The sequence below is a fragment of the Mesoplodon mirus genome (genome assembly GCF_964341445.2).
Source record: "Mesoplodon mirus genome assembly, chromosome: 2".
NCBI lineage: Eukaryota > Metazoa > Chordata > Mammalia > Artiodactyla > Ziphiidae > Mesoplodon > Mesoplodon mirus.
In genome coordinates, this window is record NC_138977.1 from 46868106 (window position 1) to 46895747 (window position 27642).

Sequence of the window (27642 nt, forward strand, 5' to 3'; positions counted from 1 at the left end):
CGGGGCAGCAGCAATAAAGCCTAGGCTTTGATGTAAGGCAAACTTTGGTTGAATCCCTGCTCCATTACTAGCAGTGTGACCTAGGTCAAGTTACTTCACCTCTCTAAGCCTCATTTCTTCATTTGTAAAGTGAGGATACTATCACCTATCTTTCAGGGTGGTTAGGGATCTAAGAAGAATGTGAACTATAAAGAGCACAGTACCCAGCACAAGGTAAGAGCTTGACAAATGAAAGCTATTATTTACCCTTCAGGATCCCAGTAACACTGAACATGGGATCTATGTTCATAGACAACCCAGTAATGTCTACGAATACTACCCAAAGTTTACCTTTAAAATGTCATACTTTGGACTTCCCTGGTGGCGCAGTGATTAAGAATCCGCCTGCCAATGCAGGGGACACGGGTTCGAGCCCTGGTCCGGGAAGATCCCACATGCCGCAGAGCACCTAAACCCTTGCACCACAACTACTGAGCCTGCGCTCTAGAGCCCATGCGCCACAACTACTGAGGCCGTGTCCCACAACTACTGAAGCCCGCGCACCTAGAGCCTGTGCTCTGCAACGAGAAGCCACCGCAATGAGAAGCCCGTGCACCGCAACGAAGAGTAGCCCCCGCTCGCTGCAGCTAGAGAAAGCCCGCGCGCAGCAATTAAGACCCAACGCAGCCCCCTCCAAAAGTCATAGTCACTTTCTTGTAGATCTAAAATTACTCTCAAATTAAAAGCTTAGTTTAAAAAAATATCATATACACTCATTTCTAATAGACAACCAAACTTCGAAGAAAGTTTATCCTAAACCTAAAATCGAACCAACTTATCAAATATTGTTTGTAGTAGCTAACAATTTTTTTAAAGTGACGCTGCAAATCCTGTTACCACGAGTTCAGACTTCTGAATGGGGTGAATGGAAGGGAAATGTGTTTCCAAAGCAGTTTGAGTGCGAAAGATCCCTACAACGTCCGAGGGAGTATTTCGCAAATATTTGGGTAAGACTGAAAAACGGGGTCCGAACTAATAACACCTGGCAGAACGAACTGTCTCCAATTGAAGGGACAGGGGCAGGCAGCTTTGTGCCCAAACTATCGTATTATTCTTAGCCAACTGCTCTGGTCAACAGCTGGGTTTTAAACCTTCTTGCAGTCTTCCCCAAAGCCCCATTCCAGACCGCGAGGGAAGGAGCTGGACTTTCCTCACCGCCAGTGTAGACACTGGCGAAACGGGAGGGACAGGCCCGCGGCCCCGAGGGGCGTGGGAGACAGGTCGGGCCACCCCTGCCCCGGATCAATGACTTCCCGGGCGGTACCACCCGCGGACCACCACCAAGCGGCCTGCGGAGCTGTTGTCAGCAGGGCCGAGCCGCCGCGCTGGGGGTTTCGCTGGGGGCGTGAGGAAACAACTCGGGGGTTTCAGGAGAGGAAGGAAGGCACGGGGGCAAAGGGGGAGGAGGCATGTGGACTCCCGGCCCATGGTGACGCGCGGGAGGTGACCTCCGGGCCCCCGAGTCCTCCGTCCCAGTTCCTGCCCGGACCCTTCCCAAGTCCCGGACCCGCCGCTCCTCTCACCGTCTCGGCTTCTGTGTGCTGGGGTCCGGCACTCTGACCCCCCATAACCCCGCGGAGGAAATTCATCTTGCCGCTCAGCCACCGGCTCCACCGGCCCCGTCGGGAAAGAAAAGATAACTTCCCCTGTCCTCCGCAGGGCCTGGCCCCCCAAGCCCGCACTCAGCGGTCTCCGGCCGCCGCCAACACCGCCTGTTACTCGGCAGCAGCTCCAGCCCCCTAAGCCCGGAAACAGCCTCCACCACCTGTCGAAATGCGCATGCGCGGGGACGTGGCATTACGTGGCTGCTCGAAGGGCGAAGGCAAGGGGGAAAGCAGGCGAGAGGAGGCCGGCAGCCTGGGTCCGCCCAAGCCCCGCCCACTGCGCAGGCCCCGCCTCCCTCCGCAAGGACACGCCTCCTACCCCAGCCCTGCGCTGGTCGCTCGGGCTGGTCCCAACCACCCACGTGGTCCGAGCCCTGCCCTGCCAGCTGGAGAGGATCCGGATAGTGTACGCATTTTGGCTTGCAGAGTGTTTAATTGTCGCCGAGCGGACTTAGTGCAAGCTGTCAAAATTGGGGTCGTATTTTGTTGAGTCGAAAGTGAAATTTTCCTTCGGCCGACGTGACAGGTAAGGGTTCCCGGCCCCTGGAAGGGTTCTTTTGGTTTCGCGGTGTAGCAGTACCGGCGTTGTGGCCTTCTTGTCCCCGCAAATTGCATTTCTTTACAGGGCTTTGTTTGGTGGTAAAAAGGGTGCTAGAGCCCCCTCATTCCACTGCCACGGGAGGGCGCATTTCTCAGCTCTTGCTCTTCCAACCTGCTAAAAGGAATTCCTGGATCTAAATACCAGGTACACCGCTATTTTCCTGTGGTGTGGGGAGGAAACCACTCGAACCCTGCATTTAACTTACTAGAGAAAATACATTGATCTGCCGTGTCAGTTCGGCAGCTAGTAGCATGACGTTTTGTTATTAACTCTAAACCCCAACATTTTCAGTGTGGTTTTTTTTTTAGCATGAAAAATGGCATTTTTCAAATCGCTATACCTTGTTTCTTTCGAAATGAGAGTGCCAGGTACACACGCTTATGGAGTAGTCTTGTAAGTAAATATCTTGAACCTAAAAAGCGCAGGGTCTAGTTAGCTAATTGATTAATACACGTCTCCACTTGCATGCCCCACAGGTCTCAGATTCCCCGGCCTCCCTTAAAGAAAACAAAATCAATGTGCTTTTTCTGTGTGCCCTGACACGCTCTTTGGTACCACTAGCCAAATAATTGCCTAAGCTAGAAGGAGGAAGCTGGGAGGAATCTGAAACTCTGGATTGCACCCCCATGTGTTCAGTAGTCAATCCTGTTATGTCTATTTATAGAATATTGCTCAAATAGGTCTCTGCTCTCCATGCTCTCTGCTTCTGACATAGTTTATGTTGTCATTTTTCACCAAGATTATGGCAATAGCTTCCTAACTAGTTTGTCTGCATTCATGCACTGGCTTCCTTCCAGTCATCTGCAGTCCACCCTTGGGTGAGCCTAACAATAACAAAACATCTGTCCGTGTTGATCTTCTTCTGAAAGTCCTCCAGTTGTTGCCCATTCTCTCCATAATAAAATCCAAACTCCTTAGCTTGGTGTACAGGCCTATTATGTTCTGGCTCTTGACTGTCTTTCTAGCTCCTGTCTCCCTCACATACTCTGGATATATGCCTGGATATGCCCTTCCCCTCCCTCCACTTCATCAAGGAAACTCCTGCTAGTTCCTTAAGACTTTTTTTTTTTAATTTATTTTTATTTATTTTTGGCTGTGTTGGGTCTTTGTTGCTGCTCACAGGCTTCCTCTAGATGCGGCGAGCGGGGGCTACTCTTCGTTGCAGTGCTCGGGCTTCTCATTGCGGTGGCTTCTCTTGTTGCAGAGCATGGGCTCTAGGCTTGTGGGCTTCAGTAGTTGTGGCGCGTGGGCTCAGTAGATGTGGCTCACGGGCTCTAGAGCACAGGCTCAGTAGTTCTGGCGCATGGGGTTAGTTGCTCCACAGCATGTGGGATCTTCCCGGACCAGGGCTCGAACCCGTGTCCCCTGCATTGGCAGGCAGATTCTTAACCACTGCGCCACCAGGGAAGCCCCATAGTTCCTTAAGACTTAACTCTGGCATCTTCTGAAAGCTCTCCCTGAAATCCAGATACGTATGTATATGCTAGCACTTTGCAGTTGTTGATATGTGGGAAGCTCTCAAGAAATGCCTGTTGAGCCGGACTGTTAAGGGCACGATTATGTTATTCATTTTTATGTCTCTGTGGCTTAGCATTGTCCCATAAAAGGTGATACTGATGGATACATGAACAAAACATTAAAGGATATATGAATATAATGCTGAGGAAGAAGGTCCTTTTTTCATCTGTAAGGTGGGATTGCAGATAACACATATCACAAAGGCTCTGGTGCATGTTCCTTTCCTAGTGCCAAGGTTTTAAGCCTGGGTGACTTGGAGAACAGTGGGGATCATACTGCCAAAAATACTGTACACTAAGCATTGTCCTCTGCTTTAAAACTGGACACTTGACATTTTGCTTCAGACATTTTCCATGGGGGCATTTCATTGCAGCCTAAAAAAAGTAACCAATAAATGCTCAGCATTTTTATTACCAGGTAATGTGTGCAAAGAACTTCACCCAGTCCCTAAGCCTTACCCCTCCCTGAGCCTCTCCTCACTTCCTCCCTGTGCCCCACTCTACCCCACTATCAGAGATAAAGCGCTGAGGTCAAGTGGGGCTCATGGATGTCTATCACATGTATTATTTGGTAATAAAAAGCAGCGCCTTGACATCTTAGCAGAATTATTTTAAGACACCACCCTTTTCAAAATGCCCTGCTTTGTTTAAAATTTTGGTGAATGTAGTAAGTCACTAACAGCGTACTATGAGTTTTCCCTTCATTTGACCTGTTTTCTTCCCTAACAGCCTCTACTGGCCAGGAAGGACTATGGGCAGGAGGAATGGACAGTTTGGGACAGAGGAAATGAGGGTGGAGCCCCCAGATTTCCCCTTGACCTCACAGTCTTGCCTCTCTCCTGGTGTCTGGGAAGGGGTAAAGCTGCTTGATGCTTCCAGGAAAAAGAGGAGGCAGAGAGGGTACAGTGCCTAATTTTTCCCCCAATCGGGCGTCTGAAAGGGGAGCAGCCATGAAATGGACTGAAAAGAGAAAGGAGATTACAAGCAAATCCAGTTCCACTGATTTTATAGAGAAAAGTCAGAGACCATGTCTCGTTCCTGTTTGTACCCTTTAATGATCTAGCATAATTCCTTTTACATGGCAGATGCTCAAGCACCATTTCTTAAATAAAGGAAGAGAAAACATGAAAAAATTGTGACTGCCTGACTTACGCCCTTATACTTCTCACTTTCTTAAGTCTAAATATTCAGTATAAGAATGTCATGAATCATTAAAATACGTATAATCCAAAATTTTAACTTGGGTAAATTAAAATGATTTTTCTGACAACAGAGCAACTAACAAACTTCATTGGTTTGAAATCCACTTTTAGAATTGCTTCCTTACAATCCCCTAGTTCAGTTGCTCTCCTCAGTGGCCTACTTTCCCCATCCTTTCTTACTTTCTAGTGGCAAACTCAACAATAACAATGAAATATCATTGCACAAGACTGTGTTTTGATTGAGGGTGGTGGTGATAGGGTGGGGTGTTGTCCATACCTACTTAGGAGGACGAGTGGAGGTGATAATTTGTGTTTGAAATATATCACATACAGACAGGTTTTTAAAGACTAGTTACTGGAAAATCAGTGTTCAAAAATATTGTCGATAACATTATATATTAATTTTATTCATTAATCAAACAACACACAGCAAAATAAATTGATAATGATGAAACAGCAATTGAAATTCATAACCAATCAATAGTAACAGTATCAAACACATTTGTCCTCTATCTTTGCTAGACTATCTATTCAAAGGACTTTACATAAAATGATTTACTTAATCCTCACAACAACCTTATGGGTAGTGTCATTAGCCCCATTTTTCAGGTGGCGAAGCAGGCACAGAGAGTAACTTGCCTGATGTCATACCACTAGCAAGCGGTACAGTTGGGACATAAATTGGCAATCTAACTCCAAAGCCTGTGCTCTTATGTACTATGCTATCTGACCTCTCTAGACTCAAGGCACTAAGTAGAAAGGTGGTCTACAAGTCCCTGTGTAATCTGGCCCCTCTGTTGTCTCTCTGACCTTACCTCCTGCTTTATTCCTTCTAGTCTAGCAACGCTGGCTTGCTTGTGTTTCTGAAATTTGATTTCCCCTCATGGCCTTTGTGCTTGTTTTTTCCTGTGTTTTGGTTGTTTGCTACTCTACCCACATAGAGAACTGCCTCACTCCCTTCACCTTATTTAAGTCTGTTCAAAGGCTACTTGGGTCTCTCCTGACTGTTTTACGTTGCAACCTCCCCATACTCCTTCCTCTGCTCTGCTTATTTTCCTCTGTAGCACTTACCAGTCTGATACCTTATTCTCTTAAGATGCCATCAAGTTCACCTCAGAGAAAGAAAGAAAGAAAAAAAACCAAAAACGCTGCTGACTCTAAGATGCCATCTACCAAAAGACACATCCCAATTTTAGGTTTCATAAAATGTGAAGAAATGTTCATCATAGCATTAATGGAATCTTGTTTATTGTGTATTTCCCCACCATCACCTGAATGTAAACCCTTAAGGGTAGGGATTTTAGCCCTTTTGTAAATTGCTATATCTTCAGTGCTTAAGCACAGTATCTGATGCATAGACAGCACATAGACCACTTTAATGGATGAATGAACTCCCCAAATGAGGAAATCCCCACTTTCAGCTTGTATGCATGGAAGCAGAAATTCTGCAGTGTTGCTGCATTGCATGGCAGCCAGACATCCTCAATAGAGTCTGAAACAGGGTCCTCAGATAGTTGTATTAACTAATTTTAGTTTATGAATATTTTGTTGGCTTTCAGTAACCAACTTAGTAATTAACACTTAGTCATATGTAAAGACAAATGTCTGGGGAAGGACTTAAATTTTTAGGATCAGATAGCATCCCACTGGGAGAATCATCTCAACCTCCCAGTGGCAGTCTCACTTTTGTCTGAAATTCGTTACACTAATGCAGTTATTGTCATCATCGTAGACTCCTTCTTCTTCTTTAAGACAGGTAATACCTTCATATGGTTAAAATATAAAGTACAAAAGTGTATTTAGCAAAAAGTCTCCCTACTATTCCTTGGCCACCCAGGCAATTAATATAGACAATTATTGTTTATCCTTCCGGATATACATATATGCATATGGACTCTCTAGCTTTTAATAACACAAATAAATGTAGCACATTGTACACACTGTTTTACACCTTACTTTTTCCCATTTAATACATCTTGGAAATTGTTCCATACAAGAAGAGGTATTCTTCATCCTTTCTTATTGTGTTCCATGAAATGCTTTAAAAATATTTTTTAAAGCCCTAGGAATTCCTTGGAAGAGGAGGGTGCAAGAAAGAGGGTTCTGGGCCCCCATCCTGCTCCATTTGATTGATTTCATTTGTTTATACTTCCTATGTCATTTGAACAAAAAGATTCAGAGGCTAAAATTTTGGACAGCCACCTCTCTTAGGAGATGCGAAACATGACCAAGGCAAGCACTTGGAACAGTCAAGTAGTTTCACATGCTCTAGAGTCCAGGATGCAAATTTCTGCTCTACCTGTTTTGAGAAAAACAATAATAGTATCTTCCTCAGAATTGTTGTTAGAATTTTATTAGATAATAGCTTTAATGTGCCTAGTACTTTAGTACATGAAGCAAAATAAGTACTTAATAAAGGTTAGAGTGGAGACTCAGATACCTTTGGTGTATATCATCAATTTCTCAACAACCGAACATTTAAAGATATTACCCTATAATAGTACTCAACTCAAACTTTATTGGCTCGTGTTACTGAAAAGTCTGATACTTCAGATATGACTTGATCTGGGGCATCAAGATAATCTCTCCAGGATCTGGGCTTTCATTATATCTGGACTCTGCTCTTTATATTGGTTTCTTTCTCTGGCTCTGTACAAGGGCAAGTTGGCTGTCAGTTCCTGCAGTCCTATAACCTCCCAGGACCAAGTTCATCAAGGAAGACTCCTCACCTCTCTCCTTAGAATCTCAGCAAAAGTCCTCTTATGACTCACTGGATCTTACTGTGGCATGTGCCTTTGTGTTGGGCCAATTCCTATAGCCCTGTGTGTGAGGTGCTCTGATTGGCCTTGATTCACACGCCCACCTCTAAAACAAGCAGTGGGAATCCTCCCCTCAATTCAAAGCTTATGGCATAAGAACAGGGGAACAGGGGTACAGGGACTTTCTTCAAAGGAGAGCTAGACTACTGTTCCAGGAGAAAGTTTATCAGGATAGGAAAAATAGGATAGATGCTCACTATATCCCCTGATGGACTTGACTGCTTGCCAGGTTTTTTTGAAAACTATTTTCCCAGCAGTGCCACTAGCATTTGCTCGCATCAGGACTGTTGCTGTGTGAAAGGTTCAAGAGATCATGTTGCATTACTTAATAAAAGTAATTTTACATGGCTTTGTATTTATATCTGCAAGCAAAGCCATATCTACACCCTCTTTTGTTTTTTTATTTTTTTGCAGTAGGCGGGCCTCTCACTGCTGTGGCCTCTCCCGTTGCGGAGCACAGGCTCCAGACGTGCAGGCTCAGCAGCCATGGCTCACGGGCCCAGCCGCTCCGCGGCATGTGGGATCTTCCCGGACCGGGGCACGAACCCGTGTCCCCTGCATCGGCAGGCGGTCTCTCAACCACTGCACCACCAGGGAAGCCCTACACCCTCTTTTAAAAAAGTACAGTCCAGGTGTGTTTCCATTCTTTGGAAAATACAATCAAGAGAATTGCTTACTTATGAAACACCTTAACTAGGAAATCCCATTTTCAGTTCCAACGGACTTTTTATAAGACTGTTTATTAAAGGACAAATTTATCAGCTCCAGGCCCAGGCACTCTTACCTCCTGTAGAGAATTTGACTGTCACCTCTCCACACCCACTGTGTTCCCCCAACCTCTATAACTAGCTGAACAGGCAGGTCCTGAATAGCCAGGATGGGGTTGAAGATTTTACTGCCCCAGTGCACAGCTAGACTAAGTCCTCTGAAGTTCGCATTACTAGGTGATGCCAAGATTCCCTGGAAGCTTAAGATGACTTAGTATGGAGTCATTGCCACGTTCATCAGCAGTTCATGACCCAGAGCAAGTTGCAGCTGACTATCTCATTTGCCTGAGTCTGTGGCCCAGGTGAGTACAAGAGCAGGGGACTCTGTAGGCTCTCTCTTAAGATCAGAGTACAGTCGGTCAATGTAGATTGGGCCTTCAGGCCAGCAGGATGGTAACTGACCTGGAACAGAACTTTTCAAAGCCAGCCCACATGTCAAAGATCCCTCCTCGGGGCTTCCCTGGTGGCACAGTGGTTGGGAGTCTGCCTGCTGATGCAGGGGACACGGGTTCGTGCCCCAGTCTGGGAAGATCCCACATGCCGCGGAGCAGCCGGGCCCCGTGAGCCATGGCCGCTGAGCCTGCGCGTCCGGAGCCTGTGCTCCGCAATGGGAGAGGCCACAGCAGCGAGAGGCCCGCGGACCGCAAAAAAGGAAAAAAAAAAAAGATCCCCTCTCTCCCCAGTTCCAGTTCTTTAATGATGTTGACTATGAGCAACCAGTGGCCTGTGATGGCAAATTATTCACTGTATGAATAACTGGGGTAGGCTCAATAACTCGCAGATATTAGGTGGAGGGTCCAGAACTGGCATGCAGTTTGAGGAAAGAAGAGGGAGCTGGGTGTGGACATAATTGTCTGCCCGCAGCTCGGGTGTCCATGGGCAGAGGAATGGAAGATGAGAAGATTATGAGCACAGAGAGGCAGAGGAGAGAAGTCTTCTCTTTAGCTTGACTGTTCCATGGTGCTGCCTTGCCCAGGATCTCAAACACCATACTAGTCGTGGGTAGTATAAAGAACTAGAAAAACCCCAGTTTACGCTTCCCACTGCCCTCTCCCTACCTCCAATACCCACGTACACACATGGCCTTTCCAAGGCAGGGCCACAGTTTGTGAGACCCAAAGTGACCCACAACCAAGTCCTTAAACTGCTCCCTCTCTCCCAGGTATGTACATAGTGAGTCCTAAATAGCTCAGAATCCAAGGTCTCAATAGGTCATTGCCACAGCCAATCTCCTTCCTGTGAGGGCACTGCTATCTAGGTCTGGTTCAGGTTTCTGGGTCAGAGCAAAATGACTATACTGGTATTTGGATACTTATTTCATGATATAATAAATATCAAGATCTTTGTCTTTTTTTAAAAGCTCAAAATTCATAACCATTTAAAACAAATCAATAAAACTACACATGTAACACCTTTCATTTTAATAGAATTAGTGATTCTAAGTTCTGCTGTGTCCTTCAACTTCAGGAGAGTTGCATATCTGATGGGTTGGTTGGACCTGAGTACAGTGCCTTCCTGTACCTTTCAGTCTTCTGCCTGGAGCTTTTGGAATCTTGGCCTGTAGGTAGCTACTCGGGTCTGGCCAGAGACTTAGGCTCCCTGTTTTTGATTTTTCCTTGCCATTTTAGGAAGGATGGTCCTTCTCGGGGACTAACTCCTGCCTTCCCCGGTGGAATGAACCACTTTGTTCAAAGAGCTTTTCTCCCAAAATTCATACTCAGCCCCTCCCTCTTTTTGAGGGGTGGGATGGGGTAGGAGATGGAGTTGCAGGAGCTGATTGATAATGAGAGGGGGTTAGAAAGGCTTCTGTGAAGGAGAGAAGAGGCAAAGAAGAGGAAGGGGAGAGAGTGGTGAAAGAGATCCAAGAAACTGAATGGAACTGCTGACTAATATCTGCAACTAGAGTATTACACCCACAAAAATACAGGATTTTTTTTTTCTTCTTCAGTACTTAAAAATTGCTCGGTATAGCAGAATACTGAAACCAGATGTGCTTGGTTTCCTGAACTACTGATTCAGCAAACATCTGAGTCTCTCTCCTCTCTGCCAGGCCCTGCTATAAGTTCTCTCCCACTATAGGTTCATTCTGGAGTGCTAAAATTCTTCTTCCCATTTCATAGAGAGCGAAGCCTGGGCTTCAGCATGGTATAGGTCAAAATGGCATGTTTTGTTTGCAAACCTAAACAGAACTGGGTTTTCATGCTAGTCCTGCCACTTTTGAATGGTGTAGTCTTGCGCAAATTAAACTTAATTTTGCTATATCTGTTTTGATTACCTTCTGCCTTGCAACAGAAAACCAAAGAATGCCTTAAAACAAATTGTCTGGGATCTAAGCTGGAATCTTTCTGCTAAGCAAATACTTGGCTTGAGGCTTTCATCCTTTTTGTTACAAGCTGGTTGTAGTTGCATCCTTATCTGGAAAGAAAGAAGGGCAAAGGTCAAGGTCAAAAGTTATCTATCAACAAGTTATCTGTTCTTCCCCATTCTTTTTACTCTTGTAACTTTTATTCTGAACTAATTTTAGAATTGAAGACAGGTTGCAAAAATTGTACAAAGAATTCCCAAATATTTTTCACCCAGATCAAACATTAACATTTTTACCCCAATTACTTTATCATTTTTTTCTCTCTAAATATATACATTTTTCCCCTGAATCATCTGGAGAAGAATTTATAGGCATGATGTCCCTTTACCTCAGTGTCTAATTCCTAACAACAAAAACATTTTCTTAAACAACCCAGGCCTTATTCAAATTTTGCCAGGAGTCCCAATTATTTTCTTTTCTGGCCCAGTATCCAAACCAGGATTACACACTACATTTTGATGTTGTCTCTATAGTCACCTTCAGTCTGGAACAGTTCCTCTTTCTTTGTCTTTTATGATTTCAATATTTGGAATAGTACAGGATAGATCAGTTATTTTGTGCAATGCCCCACAATTGGGGTTTGTCTCATCATCCCGATTAAGTTCAGATGGTGCATCTTTGGCCTCTTTGCTAGGAATATCGCAGAAGTGCTACCCTTCTCACAGTGCATCGTCTCAGGAGGTACATAACATGTGTCCCACTGTTAGCGATATTAATTTTGATCATCTGTTTAAGGTGTTGTCTGCCAAACTTCTCTACTGTACATTTATCTATTTTTTTTCTTTGATGTTAATAAGTGTAATTGGGGGGATATGCTTTAATATTGATAAATATCCTGTTTCTCATCAAACTTTCACCCTTCAGTTTTAGCATCCATTGATAATTCTTACCTGAATCGATAGTACTTGCCAGTCTGCTGTTCGTATAAAAACCTTTCCGGGAAGCTCCATCTTTCACCTTCTACCTATTTTGTTAAGAACTTTGCCCAGCCTTAGTTGCAAGAGATCCTGGGAAATGCATTATTATGTTATTCTGCTTTGGTATAAGCATATTGCTACCCCCAGTAAGATTGGGGTTCTCTTAAGTAAAGAGGGGAGAATAAAAACTTACTACACCTTGCCAACCCAATAGCATCATTCTAAGGATTAAATTAAATGGTCTTTGTAAAAACATCTACCAAGGAGCCTGTAACATGGTTGATATTTTAAAATATCCCTCCCCAACCTGTGGGAACAGGGTTTTGTTTATTTGTTTTGTTTTGTTGATCACTTGTGGTCACATAGCTAGTAAATAGCAGAACAGGTCTACAAACCCTAGTCTGGTCCCTACACCATAGTTTCCTTTTGCTGGTTTTAGAAATTCTGTATTCTCTTAAATCTTTCAGCTGTATGACTAAAACTACCTCTACAGTATATTAATATATAAAACTCTATATTAATCTGTACAACTACTGTAGAATGGTCCTGTTTACTAGATGAAGATAACATTATATATATATTAAATAAATAAAACCTGACTTAAATTTCTTTATATTTGGGCGTGTTCCTCTCCATGTAGTCCAAGGCAGTTGTTTTCTTTTGGGGTAATGTCTATTAATTCCTCCAGGAATCATAATCTGGAAAGACTTCGAGGGGAAAATGGTTAGAGAATAAGGATGTCTGCTCAGCATTATAAATAAATACAACCCCGTGTTTTATTGATTCTTTGCAGTTTTTAAAATATTTAAGAGAAAGAGAGAATTGTAAAACTCCTTTATCTCCTGCCAACGATAAGAATTGGAATTTTAAAATTCCCTTGTCACAGAATCAGTATGAAAGAACATAAAATTTTAATACCAGTTGGCAGCAGAAAATGTCACTTCATTTAACTCAGAATTTTACACTGAACATCATGGAGAATAATAATATCAGTACATGACAGAAATAAAGAATGATGATAGAAAAGTGACAAATCAGGATACAAAATTGTATATACTGAATGATAATAGCTAAGTTAAAAATATATGGGGAATTCCCTGGCGGTCTGGTGGTTAGGACTCCGCACTTCCACTGCAGGGGCCAGGGTTCGATCCCTGGTTGGGGAACTAAGCTACCGCAAGCTGATCCTGTAAGCTGCGTGGGGTGGCCAGAAAAAAAAAAAAACAGATTAAATAAAATAAATAAATAAAATTGGGTAAGTATTTAAAATATATACATAGGAAGAAGCCTAGAAAGAAATGTAGTAAGATGTGAATTCAGAGTGGTTATATTTCAGTGGAAGGATATGGGTCATGTTTTCTTCTTTCAACTGTTCCATAATTTTTACTGGATAAATTTTTCTTTAAATAAACATGCCCTTTTTTTTTCCTCTAAATAATCACAAATAATAACAAGCTTAGAAAAGATATTAAGTAGAAACAGTTTCAGAAGAGAAACATCTGGAGCCCCTGACAAAACTATTAGTTTGCTTTTGAGGAGAAACCCAAGGAGCCCCATGTTGCAGCTGATGCCTGAACTTGAATTTCATTTCATCCATCTTGGTACCATCTACTTTCCTCTCCTTCCCTTCCATTCTTTCTTTCCTTCTTTTCTCTTTTACTGTAAGGTAGGTGAAGAGATTAATTTTAGAAAGAGATAGAGTTTCATATAGTAGAAAGAACATTACAGTTTAAAGCCAGATAGATATGAATCCTGGCGTCATCATTTATTCATTCCACAAACATTATCTGAGCAATTACTATGCAGTGTACTGTTGTAGGCTTTGGAGATTCAGCAATGATTGAAAACAGATTAAAATGTCTGTTTTCATGAAACTTATGTTCTAATGGGGGTAGACAGTGTGATTTAAAAGGTCCTGGAAGGACCCTTGGATCAAAAAATACCTTCCTAACAGATGTTTACAATGCATAAAAGTATGCCATGAAGGACTTAGCCTTTTGGATCAACAAACATCTTCTTTTAGCCTTTTGGGTCAACAAACATCTCCTTTTAGCCTTTTGGGTCCACAAACATCTTCTTTTTTTTTGCGGTACACGGACCTCTCACTGTTGTGGCCCCTCCCGTTGCGGAGCACAGGCTCCAGACGCGCAGGCTCAGTGGCCATGGCTCATGGGCCCAGCCGCTTCGCGGCATGTGGGATCTTCCTGGACTGGGGCCCGAACCCTTGTCCCCTGAATCGGCAGGCAGACTCTCAACCACTGCGCCACCAGGGAAGCCCAAACATCTTCTTTTAAAATGCAAATATCAATGAAAAGAGTACATCCTCATCATGCTTAACTGTCCTTCATATATTAGTGTGAATTAATTGTCATTTACCTCAGGAGCTAAATGAGAGCCATGCTTTGCTAGAATGAACATTTTAATTGTGAGAGGCCCATTAGGTACTATCCGGGAAGGGTACTCTTGAGTGGGTTTCCGGGTAAGCACTATGAGGGTCCTGTGGCATGAGGAAGGGCAAAGCAGATGAAGAAAGAACAGTGGTAGGAAATAAATTTCACCCTTAACATGTATGAGTTTGTCTTGGGGATCCAGAAGTCTTCCCAGGTTTAGGTACCTCCGCTGCCTCCTTCCCTTTATAGCCAAGTATTTCTTTTTAAAGAGTACCTTAGGACCAGGACATTCCTGAGATACATATCTGTGACCTTTCTCAATCCCTCACATTATCAAATACTCCTAGGATGTATCATCTCTTTCACAAAATGATTAAGATATAAATGAACGGATGAATGAGTACATTTTTAAAAAAGTAGTAAAGATCAGGGCTTCCCTGGTGGCGCAGTGGTTGAGAGTCTGCCTGCCGATGCAGGGACGCGGGTTCGTGCCCCGGTCCGGGAAGATCCCACATGCTGCGGAGCGGCTGGGCCCGTGAGCCATGGCGGCTGAGCCTGCGCGTCCGGAGCCTGTGCTCCGCAGTGGGAGAGGCCACAACAGTGAGAGGCCCGCGCACCGCTAAAAGAAAAAAAAAAAGTAGTAAAGATCAGTAACAGCCCCATTGAGACGCAAATGCAAGTCCTCTGCTCGTTCAGTAGCTTGCCTCTTGCTCACACTTTTAAATGACAGTTCACTGTCAGAGACCTCTGGGTCTCTGAAAATAACAAAACTTAAAACATGTAGATACCAAGGTTTATACTTACATCTCTATCTCTACATCCTCCATCCTCTCTCTGGTTCACTCTTCACCTCAACCATGATGGTGCTTCTATTCCTGTTATTCTGAAATTGCATCACGTAAGGTTGTGAAGAAGTTCTGTGAGAGTCTGGGGTCCATCCTGAGTCTTCAAAAGAACTCAGGTCAAAGAAGAGTCTCTTGTAAGGATATAGGGGAATCTTCAAGGAAATCTTTACGAAGTACAGCCTGGCCTTATGAGAACGAGAGAGTCGACATGCAGGTAGTTTTGTGTGTGTGTGTGTGTGTGTGTGTGTGTGTGTGTGTGTGTGTGTGTGTGTCTAGATATGTCAGGCTTCATAATCTCGTCTGTGCTTTTTTCAATAAGCCTACTCCATTCTCCTGCTTTCTGTGCTGACTCACGGCCTCTCTGCTTCCAGGCTTGCAAGCGGCTTTGGCCACTGCCCAGACCCCAGCCCGTTCTCAATGTAACCTCACAGCTCAGCTCCCAGTAACTGACTCAGGATGACTCTGGGAATCTGACTGGCTCAGCTTGGGTCAGGTGTCCATCCTGGTCCAGTTTGAAGGTGTGCTTAATAAATGTTCCCTCATTATTGCTGCTTATGTTCTCCTTTATCTTGGCTTACAGAGTGTAAGGGAGGTGGGAGGACAGGAGATTTGGTGCATCCTGTTGCAAAGACCCTTTGGACTGTTCAGTTTTACTTGAGTTTAGTGGTAGTTGGTATTATTTCCTAACAACAGTTACTGCCAACAATTTCTTGTGCTGTGCACTTTTCATATATTGTCTTCATTAACTGTCTCAACCTCCTTACTTTCATCCCCTTTATGCAAAAGGAAATGGTTGAAAGAGCAAGGTTAAGTAACTTGCAAAGGTCACAAAGCTCAATTACTGGTATTTGAGCTGAGATTTTTGTGACTGCAGAGCCTGTGCCCTCTTCTGATTTTCCACATCTATCCCTGGGCATGTCATTGGCTGGTCCTGACCACTGCCATAGCTTAACCCCAGTACTTCCCTCAGGTAAGCTCTCCCACTTTGGAGAAGTAGATAATTTGTTAGAAGGAGAACTCTAACCAATGGGTTACAGAGCTCCACCCAGTAACAGTGTTTCCCAGTTGTTTCCAGTCTGAGACAAAGCTGTGATCTTGCCAGAACATATGTAGACAAGAAGAGGTTGCTCTCTTGGTTTCTCATATTGAGTCATCCACCAACCCAAGAAGTGGTCCAAACACACACTACACTTTGGCTTTTATATAAGTTGTAAGTTATCATTACTGTTCACTAATAGCTTAGTGCTTAGTACCTGGTATGTGGTGGTATGTTCAATAGGCTTTTTTTTTTTTTCCGTTAAACTGAACTAGCCAACTTTAGCTTATATCCTCTCATAAAATTGAAGCCAAGGGTCATCAGAGCTGGTTTGTTATTATCCAAGGGTCTTACTCCATTTGACCCACTGTAACAGAATACCATAGACTGCGTGGCTTATAAACAACAGAAATTTATTTTCTACCAGTTCTGGTGGCTGGAGGCCCAGGATCGAGGTGCTGGCAGATTCCATGTCTGGTGAGGATCCACTTCCTGGTTCACAGACCTTTGTCTTTTTGTTGTGTCCTCACAAGGCAGAAGGGACAAGGGAGGTTTCTTGGGCCTCATTTATGAGGGCACTAATCCCATTTGGAGCCCTCATGACCTAATCACCTCCCAAAGCCCCCACCTACAGTGCCATCACATTGGGTGCTAGGATTTCAACATAGAATTTGTTGGGGGAAACAAATAATCAGACTTTAGTACCAAGTTGAAGGAATTGAAAGGAATCATGATTAACGGGTTAGCAATGTTTTGAATAGATGATTCTGTAAAAAAAAAAAAAAAGAAAAGACACTTTTCAAGTAAAAATGAGCCACAGACTTTCAAACTTTATACTTGAAGGAGAAGATCCCAGTGGAGAGGGATCAACTGGACCATAATATCATCATTGTGTCCCCAGGATGCACCTCCTCGGGTCTCTCACAAATTACTCCTGCCACCAACATGTTGGCCTCTAGGAGGCACTGTTTCCCTTCCAAGGCTGTGGACCCGTCACTGGCTGTGAATCAAATCTACAGCTGAGCCTAACTAAAGCTGTGTTTTATCTGCTAGGAGATAACCACAGGGAAATAAACACCGAGAGTGAGAGTGAGGCCAATCTTTATAATCTGGTTTATAAGGAGAGTGTATTGATCCTGTCTTCCTGGCTCTTGGACTACTGATGAAGATTGGGCCCTCTTTAATCCCAACATTGAGGAATCACTTACCAGGCTTGGTGCTAGGGGTTGGGCAGAACAAAATGCAAGGTCCCTTCTCACAGTCAAGTCTAGTAGGGGAGACACATGGCAAAGGAGAGGCCCTGACAGCCTTGCTTAGATCCACCCTCACAGTGCCTGGTTTTCTGCTTTGGCACTGAGGATACTTCCCTTCAGACAACACCTGTCCCCAGCAGGGTAGCCACTGTAGCACGCAGCACAGTCCTAACTCATTTTGTCAATTCATGTACTTGATAATAGAGGGTCTGTTGCGTATGCATTTGAATTTACTATGAAATAAATTTCTATTTTATGTATAAATTGGCCAAAAAACAGGTATTGATAGTAATAGCTAAGAAAACCAATTAGCTGATTCATTCAATTGGGATTATGTTTACATCTTTATTCTCAAGATTTCAAGATTTAATATTGAATAATAGGTTCTACCCTCATTAAATCCAGTTCTGCTCTGAATAAATGTCATGAAATTTGAACGATACAAGTTTATTTTAATTTTATAAAATTTATATTTGGCAAGTCTAAGGCCAATCAACATTTTGCTAAATTGATTTGTTAAACCCTAGGATTCTAATAAAACTAACCAATAGTGATCCTTTAGAGAAGAAATGTGAATGGCATCCTCATTCATCAATTTGATGATTGTTTGAAATGTTACAGATATTATCTCAGGTCCATTCCTTCACCCTAACCTGGTTGTGAATGTGCAGGACTGAAGGGCCACATGTCATGCACATATCTGTCTTTTATTATGCTCTTCTCCCATCAAACACATTTCCACATATATACTTGGTTATCGACGCTTTTACATTTCCCTTTTGCTGTTAAGGTTGTTAGCTTTCAGTTCCCACTGCTATGCATGATAGTCCTTTGCACTCTGATTTCCTCCTTGTCATCTAATGTGGACTTTTAGTAGTGGCCAGTTTTTATTGAGTATGTACTGTGTTCCAAGGACTTTGCAGGTATTAGCTAACAGAATCCTTGTAACTGCCCTTAGGTGGTCAGTAGGGTACCTACCATTATTATGCCCATTCTGTGATTATTTGGCTAAAGTCACACAGCCAGCAAGAGGCACAGCTTGGGATTCAAACCCAGTCGAGCTACAGAGTCTACAACACTATGCAAAAATATACAATACTGCCTCAATATTCAGGTGTATTAGAATAGCTGAAGTTCAAGGGTAAGTAGGATCTTAGTAGAGTTTCCAAAGGACTCACCTGTGAATTATATCTCGATACAAATATAACCTCTCTGAGACTGTTTCCTCAACTATAAAATAGAAATAATAATAAAACTGACCTGATAGGACTGCTTGAGGATTAAATGAGAGAGTGTGTGTGTGTGGGGGGGGGTGTTTATGTATATATGTGTGTGTATATGTATGTATGTGTGCATATGTGAAGAACCTTAAACAGGACCTGGCATATAGCAAGTACTTATTATGCTAAGCACTATTCCTGTGATCAACAAATGATAGCTGCTCTTACAATCATCTGTGAGTTTCAAGAACAGTAAGACTTTCTGATATCCAATGGTCTAGGTACTGAGAAGCCCTCATGCTCATTCCTCCTTCATAGCCCTCTTCCACAGCTCCTTTACCCTCTACCAACTCTTTTTTTTAACCTTTTTTTTTAAATTGAAGTATAGTTAATTTACAATGTTGTGTTAGTTTCAGGTATACAGCAAAGTGATTCAGATTTATATATATATATATATATATATATACACACACACACACACATACATACACACACACACCCACACACACACACATATACATATATATTCTTTTTTCAGATTCTTTTCCATTATAGGTTATTACAAGATATTGAATATAGTTCTCTGTGCTGTATCGTAGGTCCTTGTTCACACTCTGCCAGCTCTTAAGGATCCTGCCGGTGCTAAGGTGGGAGCCCTCATAAGTGGCTGAAGAAGAACATTTCCAGGGTCCCAGGGACTTGCCACTCCTTAGCCTTGGCACCTACTCCGTCCTTTTTTCCCTGGCCGGCCTGCCCCCACTTCCACTCTTTCTCAGGGGACCCCTCTCCCCAGGCCCAGTGTGGGTGGGAAGTGCTCTCCGGCTGTCCTGCTCAGCACAAGGCTTTTGTTTTCTAAATAAGCTTTATAGCTAATCATTGCAGGGGAATGGCTTGGAAACTAGCTGTAGGAAAATCCATAAGAAAGTACGAAGGTGACTTAATTTGGCTCTAGTCTATAATCTTGACTTCTGTTGAAATGGTAAACTAGCATCGCCTTCAGGTTCTGCCTCTGCTTTTACTTTTGAGAATAAAACAGATTTACCTTAGGCTTTGGCCTCTTGTTTTCTTTGGGTGGGCCTTTACCTCCTGCTGCCCAGGCAGGTGTAGTGTTCTGTTTCCTCAGGTGGGCCATTTGCATCTTTGAGGAGCTGCAGGTGGGGATTTAAATGTACTATCCCCTCCCTGGGGATTATCCCCTCTGGGCATTTCCTCCCTAAATTGGGCAATGAGTTTAGGTGATCTCTGGGCAGGGCAAGAGGTAAAAAATAAGCAAATAAAAAACAAAATTTCATAGAAAAATTACAGAGGGCATTTTGTCTAAGATCCAAAATATATTTATCAAGAGAAGCATTTACTCTGAATAGACAAGAGGCATTGCCATAAAATGAAATTATATTTAGGTTAAAATTATCTTGTAATCCATAATAAGAAAATGAAATGACCTTAAAAACATTTTATGAGTCAAATGAACAGCGAAAGAGGGGAGAGAATTATGAACGAAAGGTAAGTTATTAGGCCAGCTGCCAAAGATGTTAGTTAAAGGCACCCCTTGCCTTCTGTGTTCCTCCTGCCCCCTCCTTTGTTCTTGCTGGAGCCTGTGTGATATTTTTAAGAAAACCACATGTGGTTTCTCTCTTGGCTAACATACCTCAGTACTTCCCCATTGCCTTCAGGATAAAATTCAAAATGTTTGATTTATGTAAGTCCCTCAGGCTTCAAATTTGCCTTGCCCCAACTTCCTAAACTCCAGCTTCACTAAACAGCTTCAGTTCCTAACTGTCCTTACCTCCAGAAGTTTGCCCCGGCTTACCCTCCACCTAGACCACCGCCCATCCACAAAGTTGGCTCCTACTCATCTTTCCGTTTCAGTTCCCCGCCCTCCAGAATCTGGTGCTCCCATCTGCCTCTCCTATAGATTTTATCCCACTGTGTTAAACTTCCCTGCTGGCTATGTGTGTCCAGTTCAGCAGACCTCAGTCTACAGGAGGCCCTGTTTTGTCTGTTTCACAGGCCTCCATCCAGGTTAGTGTTTGGCTCTTGTAGACACTTAGTAAATAGTTGTTCAATGAAAGGATGGCCAGGGGAGGAAGTTGCATAACTGGTAAGTGCTGTGGATGGAAGGACTAACAGGTGTAGTCTTGTGGGCTGGGACCTGGGGGCTGCGCCCTCGTACTGTGTCAGGTCTCTGAGTGCCTGGTCCTCACAACTGGACCATAAATTGCTTGAAACCCTGGAAAACTGGCTTCTGCTAACTGAACCTTGCACCGACCTTAAGTTTGTTCATTTGTTAATGTGTAGGAAGATGTGTTAACAGGAGGAAGAGACTCCTCCTCGGCACTTTTTGTGCCCACAGGAAGTTACAAGGAAGCCAGATTACAATCAGAAGGTTGCTTGTGGGAGCCTCTTTCCTTCCTTCCTTCTGTAAACAGCATTTACTTATTAAGTGCCTACTGTGTTGGAACCAAAGCATGTGGGTGATTTTAAGGACTGCCCTTCAGCTGAGGAAGTTAGGAGACTGTTCTTCCTGCTATGCAGGCATTACTGTGCCAGTATAGTGGCCCTAGCCCTGGATGCTGCAGGAATCACCCCTTGGGGTGGGCCCTGAGTGCCTTTCTTTTACCCTTTCAAGGTTGACCAACTGACCTTCTCACTGATGCCTTCTATTTATACATTCAGGCTGGTTATGTCCAGATTTACCTCATGGAAACACTTAGAAGTCTCTTCCGGGCCACTGACATACCTCTGCTCTGTCTGATGCCAGTCTTATTTCCAAATTCCAGGGTAGGCCTGGTGGGCAGGGGTGTCCAGGGCAGTAATCGCCTTGCTTGTAGTTTCCAAATATACTTCTGCTGATATAACCATAAATAATGCTTATTCTTATAGCAGGGCCTGTGTGGAGATTTAAAATTCAGTATTTGCAATGAAATATTGGACATACTTGATCATCGGGTTGTCAGGGAGAAAGAATTGCTATACACTCTTAGGTTCAGTTGTTGGGGGCCTTTGAATTAAACTGACAAAGAACAGATATGCAAGAGAAAAGACAAAATTTAATCACGTGTTTTTATTAATGTGTGTTCAGGGGTTCACAGAAAATGTGACTCACAGGGGCAGTTAGGATTGGGGGCTTATATACCATCTTAATGGAGGAAAGGGGAGGGGAGGAGGGCATTTACAGGGAAACAAAAGACTTCTTAATAAGGGAAGGGGAGGGGGAGAAAGGGCATGTATGAGAAAACAAGTTTTTGGAAAGGTAAATGGGCCCTGAGGAGTATCCTGGGAGATATGATAGTTTTTGTGACAATGTTTGTTTAGTCGTGGTGTGGTGACTTCTCAAGGTCTCTGGTGATAAGAATGTTCCTTGGTTGGTTTCTGACAATTGGGTGCTTTGAGTTATTTTGGGAGGCTCTGCTTTCAGACAGATAAGAGATTTCAGGAACTCAAATGCCTTCTGCTCAAAATAATTTTTATGCCACAGTGACACATTCTGGATACCTTCACAGTGTTTTTACTCTAGAGTATTTCAGTGGGTAGGAGAGAACTGGATGAAATTGTTCTCCCAAATTATATCAGTATTTGTATTTGAGCCCAGAAACCTTCAAACAAGGGGCTAGAATATAAAACAAATAAAAACAAACATAGTGACTAGGATATTATTTACTGGATCCAGATGACACTGTTGTTTCAAGTGTAAAATATTGCTTACTCAACAAGATTCCTTTTAGCAAATTAAGGGGGATAAGAAAATAATTTTATTCAAACCAAATGATTTAAAATTATTAGGCCAATTTTATGTAATCTTTTCCCAGTTTTAAGGGTGGCATTAATAAACTCTAATAGTATATTTTCTGCACCCTTTTCTCTTTGTCTGACAATAAAAAATAATCTCATTCATTCAAGAAATATTTATCTTACTAGCACTGTTCTATTTGCTGGGAGTTTTATTTTTTACCTGATTTTGTGATGTGCCAAAGATGGACAAGGAAACTAAATACAGGATCAAAAAGACCAAGAGCTTGCTACCCCCAGGGAGATGAATTGAATGAAAACTTTGAGGAAGTGGCCACCAAAAGAGAAAGGAAAAAAACAGAGGTGTATGCCGAGCAGTCTTAACTCCTGAAAGGTTAGAATTGGTAAGTTATGGCTAAAGCTGGAGAAAAGGTTCAGTACCTACAAAATAATGTAGCAGAACTTATCTTTTGGGGAAATAGGACACAGAAGAATAAATATCCTTGATATCTGTTGCGTTCACAGAATGACCTCATCTCTTTGGAACCTAGAAATCGAAAGAGTAATGAGACTTTCTAGAATAGTGATGCCAGGTTAGAGAAGTTTGACCTGAACTAGACAGGGCTGAATTAGAGAATATAGGGTTCAGGAGATAAGCTGTTGTACAAATAATATGCTTTCTGATCAGCTGTATTTAATATTTCATATGGTTTCTAAACATTTCCTAATTTAGTTCTTACAACAGTCCCATAAAGTACTAGTATTATTTCGATTTTACAGAAGAGGAAACAAATTATGTAAGTATTCTTTTACTGGTGAACATTATTTCCTGTTTTTTTCCATGCTCAATTAAACATTTATATCATATGTCCTTAAGTACTCCCGTTTTTATTTATGTGTATTTCTTTGCATATTTTAATGGATAATACAAGATTACTTTTCCACATTTGCTATGCTTATAACTAGGCAAAAAACGTACATATTTAAACCTGGAAGGAAATAAAAGTGCTAAGCTAACAGTATTTGTATTCGGTGGTGTAATTATGGCTGACCTATTTTTGCTTCCCGTTTTCTACATTTTTGTACTGATTATGTATTAGTGAAAATGAAAATAATGCGTAAACTTACAAGTCAGTGATATGGTGTAGCTTAGGGAAATATTCATGAAATCTTTCCTAAAAGCAGTAAGTATAGGTGAAAACATTATCCCAGTGTAAGCCATGACACAGGCAGATAAAATCTGAAATACATTAGTTTCAAAATCAATATAGTATGTTGTGGTTCATAAACTAATTAGAATCAAATCTTATAAACACTTTATAAGGCGTGCAGACAAGGCCAGGGTTATAGGAGGCTGGCTGGGTGGTCCAACTTGCAGGAGAAAATAAAAAAGGACAGCGGGAGAGGCAGGCTGAAGCAGCGAATAGGAATGGCCCAGCCTTCAGAGTCAGCTGTGGACTGACATGTGGTTTTGAACAAGTTCCCTCTTCTGTAAATGGAAATGATTCCCACCGTGCAGATCTGTGCCGAGAATGGAGCCAACTGGAGTGGGCTCAAAAAGGGTAGAAGAGGAATTACAGAGAGCAACTATAGAAAACTCTTTTGAGGAATTGTACTCTAAGAAGCAAAGAAATGGAGGGGTAGCTAGAGGGGAATGTGGTAGGGGAAGTTTGTTGTTTTAAAGCCCGTTTATGAGCTGATGGGAATGATCCATTGGAGAGAGAAAAAGTAGTGTTGATGGAGAACTGCCGTAGTGATGCTGCTGAGTAGGTGAGAGGGGAGGATTAGCCTTAGGTGGGAGCACAGTCTATGGAAAGCAGCAGGGGGACAGGGAGTGAGGTGCAGATGCTGGTGCATGGGAGAGTTTGCAAGTGTCTTGGTTGCTCTGACTGTGTTGTGGGATTAAGTCCCTCTAACAAACAGCACCACCAAAGGGAATGCATTGGGAAGGTAAGTGGGGGAAGTTGGCAAATTGAGGAGAGCAGAGAAGCTGTGACATAAGTCGTTTAGGAGAGTAAATTGATAGGAAACGTATAATTGCAGTGGCAGTGGAGGTAGGGTCACTGAGGGCCTGCTGGAAGTCAGTAGGCCAGTGAGATCAGCTGGCACTGTTGTGTGTTCTCCTGCAGGCACAGTGACTGGGCTGAAGTCAAGGTGTCAGCAGGGCTGCTTCCTTTTGTAGGCTCTAGGGGAGAACAGGTTTCTTTGCCTGTGCCAGTTTCTAGAGGCCACTTGCACGTCTTGGCTCATGGTCCCTTCCTCCATCTTCAAGGCCAGCAACATAGGGGCTTCCCTGGTGGCGCAGTAGTTGAGAGTCTGCCTGCTGATGCAGGGGACACGGGTTCGTGCCCCAGTCTGGGAGGATCCCACATGCCGCGGAGCGGCTGGGCCCGTGAGCCACGGCCGCTGAGCCTGCGCGTCCAGAGCCTGTGCTCCACAATGGGAGAAGCCACAACAGTGAGAGGCCCGCGTACCGCAAAAAAAAAAAAAAAAAAGCCAGCAACATAGCATTGTTTAATCTTCACTGACTCTGCTTCCTTCCTCACATTGCCTTCTCTCTGACGCGGACCGTCTTGCCTCCCTCTCTTGAGGACCCTGGTGATTACTTTGGGCCCACCCAGATAATCCAGGACAGCCTCCCCATCCTCAAATCCTTAATCACATCTGCAAAGTCCCTTTTTGCCATGTAAAGTAACATATTCACAGGTCTGCGGATTAGGACTCGGACATCCTTGGGGGGGCCATTATTCTGTCTCCCAGAATTAGTGAAGTTGAATATGTTTTCATATGATTATTAGCTTTTTGTATTTCTTCTTTTGTGAATTACCCATTCCTGACATTTTTTTTCTATTAGTTGTTAGTCTTTCTCATTCATTTGTAAGAACTCTTTCCCTTAAGGGTATAAACCCTAACAGTGCAGCATTTTGCATATTTCTCCCCAGTTTACTGCTTGCTTTTCAATTTTGTTTACAAGGTATTATCTGACTTAACAAAAGCGTGTTACTTTTTTTTTCTTTCTTTCTTTTTATATATATATATTTTTTATTAGTTTCTGCTTTATAACAAAGTGAATCAGTCACACTACTTTTTAAAACTTTATATTGTGGAAGATGTCAAACAAATAAAAATAGAGAGATTAGTATATTAAATCTCCACATATTTATCACCAAGCTTAAATAATTATCGACTCAAAGCTAACCTTATTTTATCTGTACTCTTACCTACTTCCCCTAAATTATTTGTTGTATGGAATACCAGACATCATATCATTTCATCCACGAATATTTCAGCAAAATACATTAATTTTACGATTTAAATTTTCTTAGATTATTTTCTCTAAGGCTTCTGGGTTTGGTGCCATGTACAAAAAAGCTCAATTCACTTGTCTTTTTAAAGGGGGTGAAAATAGAGTCTGAATATATGTTTCTGTACCTTTTAAGGAAGTCATATTCCCTTTTTCTTAACTTGTTTTTATTAGGAATGACCGTTTTCTGACTGCTTAAACAAGTATACTTGAGCATACAGAAAATGCTGTGAATTCAACTTCATGTTACCCTTTGTGTGCATGTGGACAGGGGACCGTGTGAAAGGATTACAGTTATAAAATTAGCAGCCTGCCCATTGGTGCCCGCACTCCTGATTTAGTCCTCTTTCCATGACGACACTGATGATTGGGAACAACTGCTAGAAGACTGGCAATTGTCTGCCACACCTGCATCATTTACACTTTTCAGTGTTTTTTGCCAAGGCTACTGGGAAGTAAAAACAAATACGAAACAGAGGGGAAGATCGAATCCCTTTCTTCATAGTCAGTCTGCTGCTTGGTGACCCCGTTCCTGTTCTCAAAGGGGTGAGCCCCACGGTCCTTTGTTTAACACAGCCCACTCTGGGATGGACTGTTGGCAACCAGAGACGGGATTAGAGAGCCATTGGCTTCCACGTCAAAAAATAAGAAATATAACCAGTACAGTTATTAATTAGGACTGGGTAAGACTAGGTGATCCAGGTGATATATTAGAGTTCCAGACATAAAAGGAGGTGGCAGAGTGGCAGTTCAGCGTGTGCTTGTCAGAGTTAGCACCTCCACAGCCAAACGTGACTCAAACCGTACTACCATAAATACCAACTGATTTGTTTGGCAGCCTCTAACTTCCTACTCGATCTGGTTTCCACCCCTTTCTCTGAAAATTCTTCTTTGGAAGGTTACCAGCCAGGTCCTGGACATTCTTTCTTTTTTTTTTTTTTTTTGTGCGGTACGCGGGCCTCTCACTGCTGTGGCCCCTCCCGTTGCGGAGCACAGGCTCCGGACGCGCAGGCTCAGCGGCCATGGCTCACGGGCCCAGCCGCTCCGCGGCATGTGGGATCTTCCCGGACCGGGGCACGAACCCGTGTCCCCTGCATCGGCAGGCGGACTCTCAACCACTGCGCCACCAGGGAAGCCCTGGACATTATTTCATTCTCTGTCCAGTGTGTCCTTTCTTTGGCAAGTGACTGTTAGTGGCTCCCTTCTTTAAACTTCTTGCTCTCTTTTGCGATGCTAAGCGACTCTGAGTGGGGGCTACTCTTCGTTGTGGTGCGCAGGCTTCTCATTGCGGTGGCTTCTCTTGTTGCAGAGCACAGGCTGTAGGCGTGCGGGCCTCAGTAGTTATTCCTCCAACTGTTATTTCTGGATGTGGTACCTCATACTTCAGCTCATCCTACCTTCTAGTGCCATCTTAAATTCTTCCTTGAGGGACTTTCCTGGTGGCACGTGGTTAAGACTCCACGCTCCCAATGCAGGGGGCCCGGGTTCAATCCTTGATCAGGGAACTAGATCCCACATGCATGCCACAACCAAGAGTTCACATGCCACAACTAAGGAGCCTGCCTGCTGCAACTAAGACTTGGCACTACCAAATAAATACATAAATATTTAAAAAAAATTGTTCCTAGAAGTTGGTGAGTTATAAAGATATACTTACCTTTAGATTTTTTTTACAATTATTAATTTTATTAGCATTATTCTTATTATTTACTTTCAACTGCATATCATATGAAAGGTTGGAGGGCCTGGCTTTGCTAGTGTCCCATAAAGTCAAGCAAGCACTCTTTTGACATATGTGCTTGTTTACTAAAGTTGTACCTAAAATATTTTCAAATACTCGCTTTATCGTGTTGCTGCATGGGAAAATGCCTTCAGCTACCTTTCACCCCAAGCCATATAGTCCACACTTACTGGTATGCTATTGGAGGTCTTCTGCAGATACTCTCTAGTATTTTTTTTTCATTCTTTTTTTTTTTTCAGTTTTATTGAAATACAATTGACATACAACATTACGTACTTTAAGGTGTACAGTGT

At 43.0% G+C, this 27642-nt stretch overlaps 2 protein-coding genes across 2 annotated transcripts in view; one reads left to right on the forward strand and one right to left on the reverse strand.

Annotated features, from left to right (window-relative positions):
- Positions 1 to 1818, reverse strand: part of USO1 (USO1 vesicle transport factor) — a 101160-nt gene extending 99342 nt beyond the window's left edge. Inside the window, exon 1 of the mRNA XM_082611417.1 lies at positions 1563 to 1818. Within this exon, the coding sequence (XP_082467543.1) occupies positions 1563 to 1628 (66 nt within the window). The 5' untranslated portion in view covers positions 1629 to 1818. The remainder of the gene's footprint in view (positions 1 to 1562) is intronic.
- A 200-nt stretch (positions 1819 to 2018) lies between these two features.
- Positions 2019 to 27642, forward strand: part of G3BP2 (G3BP stress granule assembly factor 2) — a 78087-nt gene continuing 52463 nt past the window's right edge. Inside the window, exon 1 of the mRNA XM_082636978.1 lies at positions 2019 to 2169. The gene's annotated coding sequence lies outside the window, so the exon portion shown is untranslated. The remainder of the gene's footprint in view (positions 2170 to 27642) is intronic.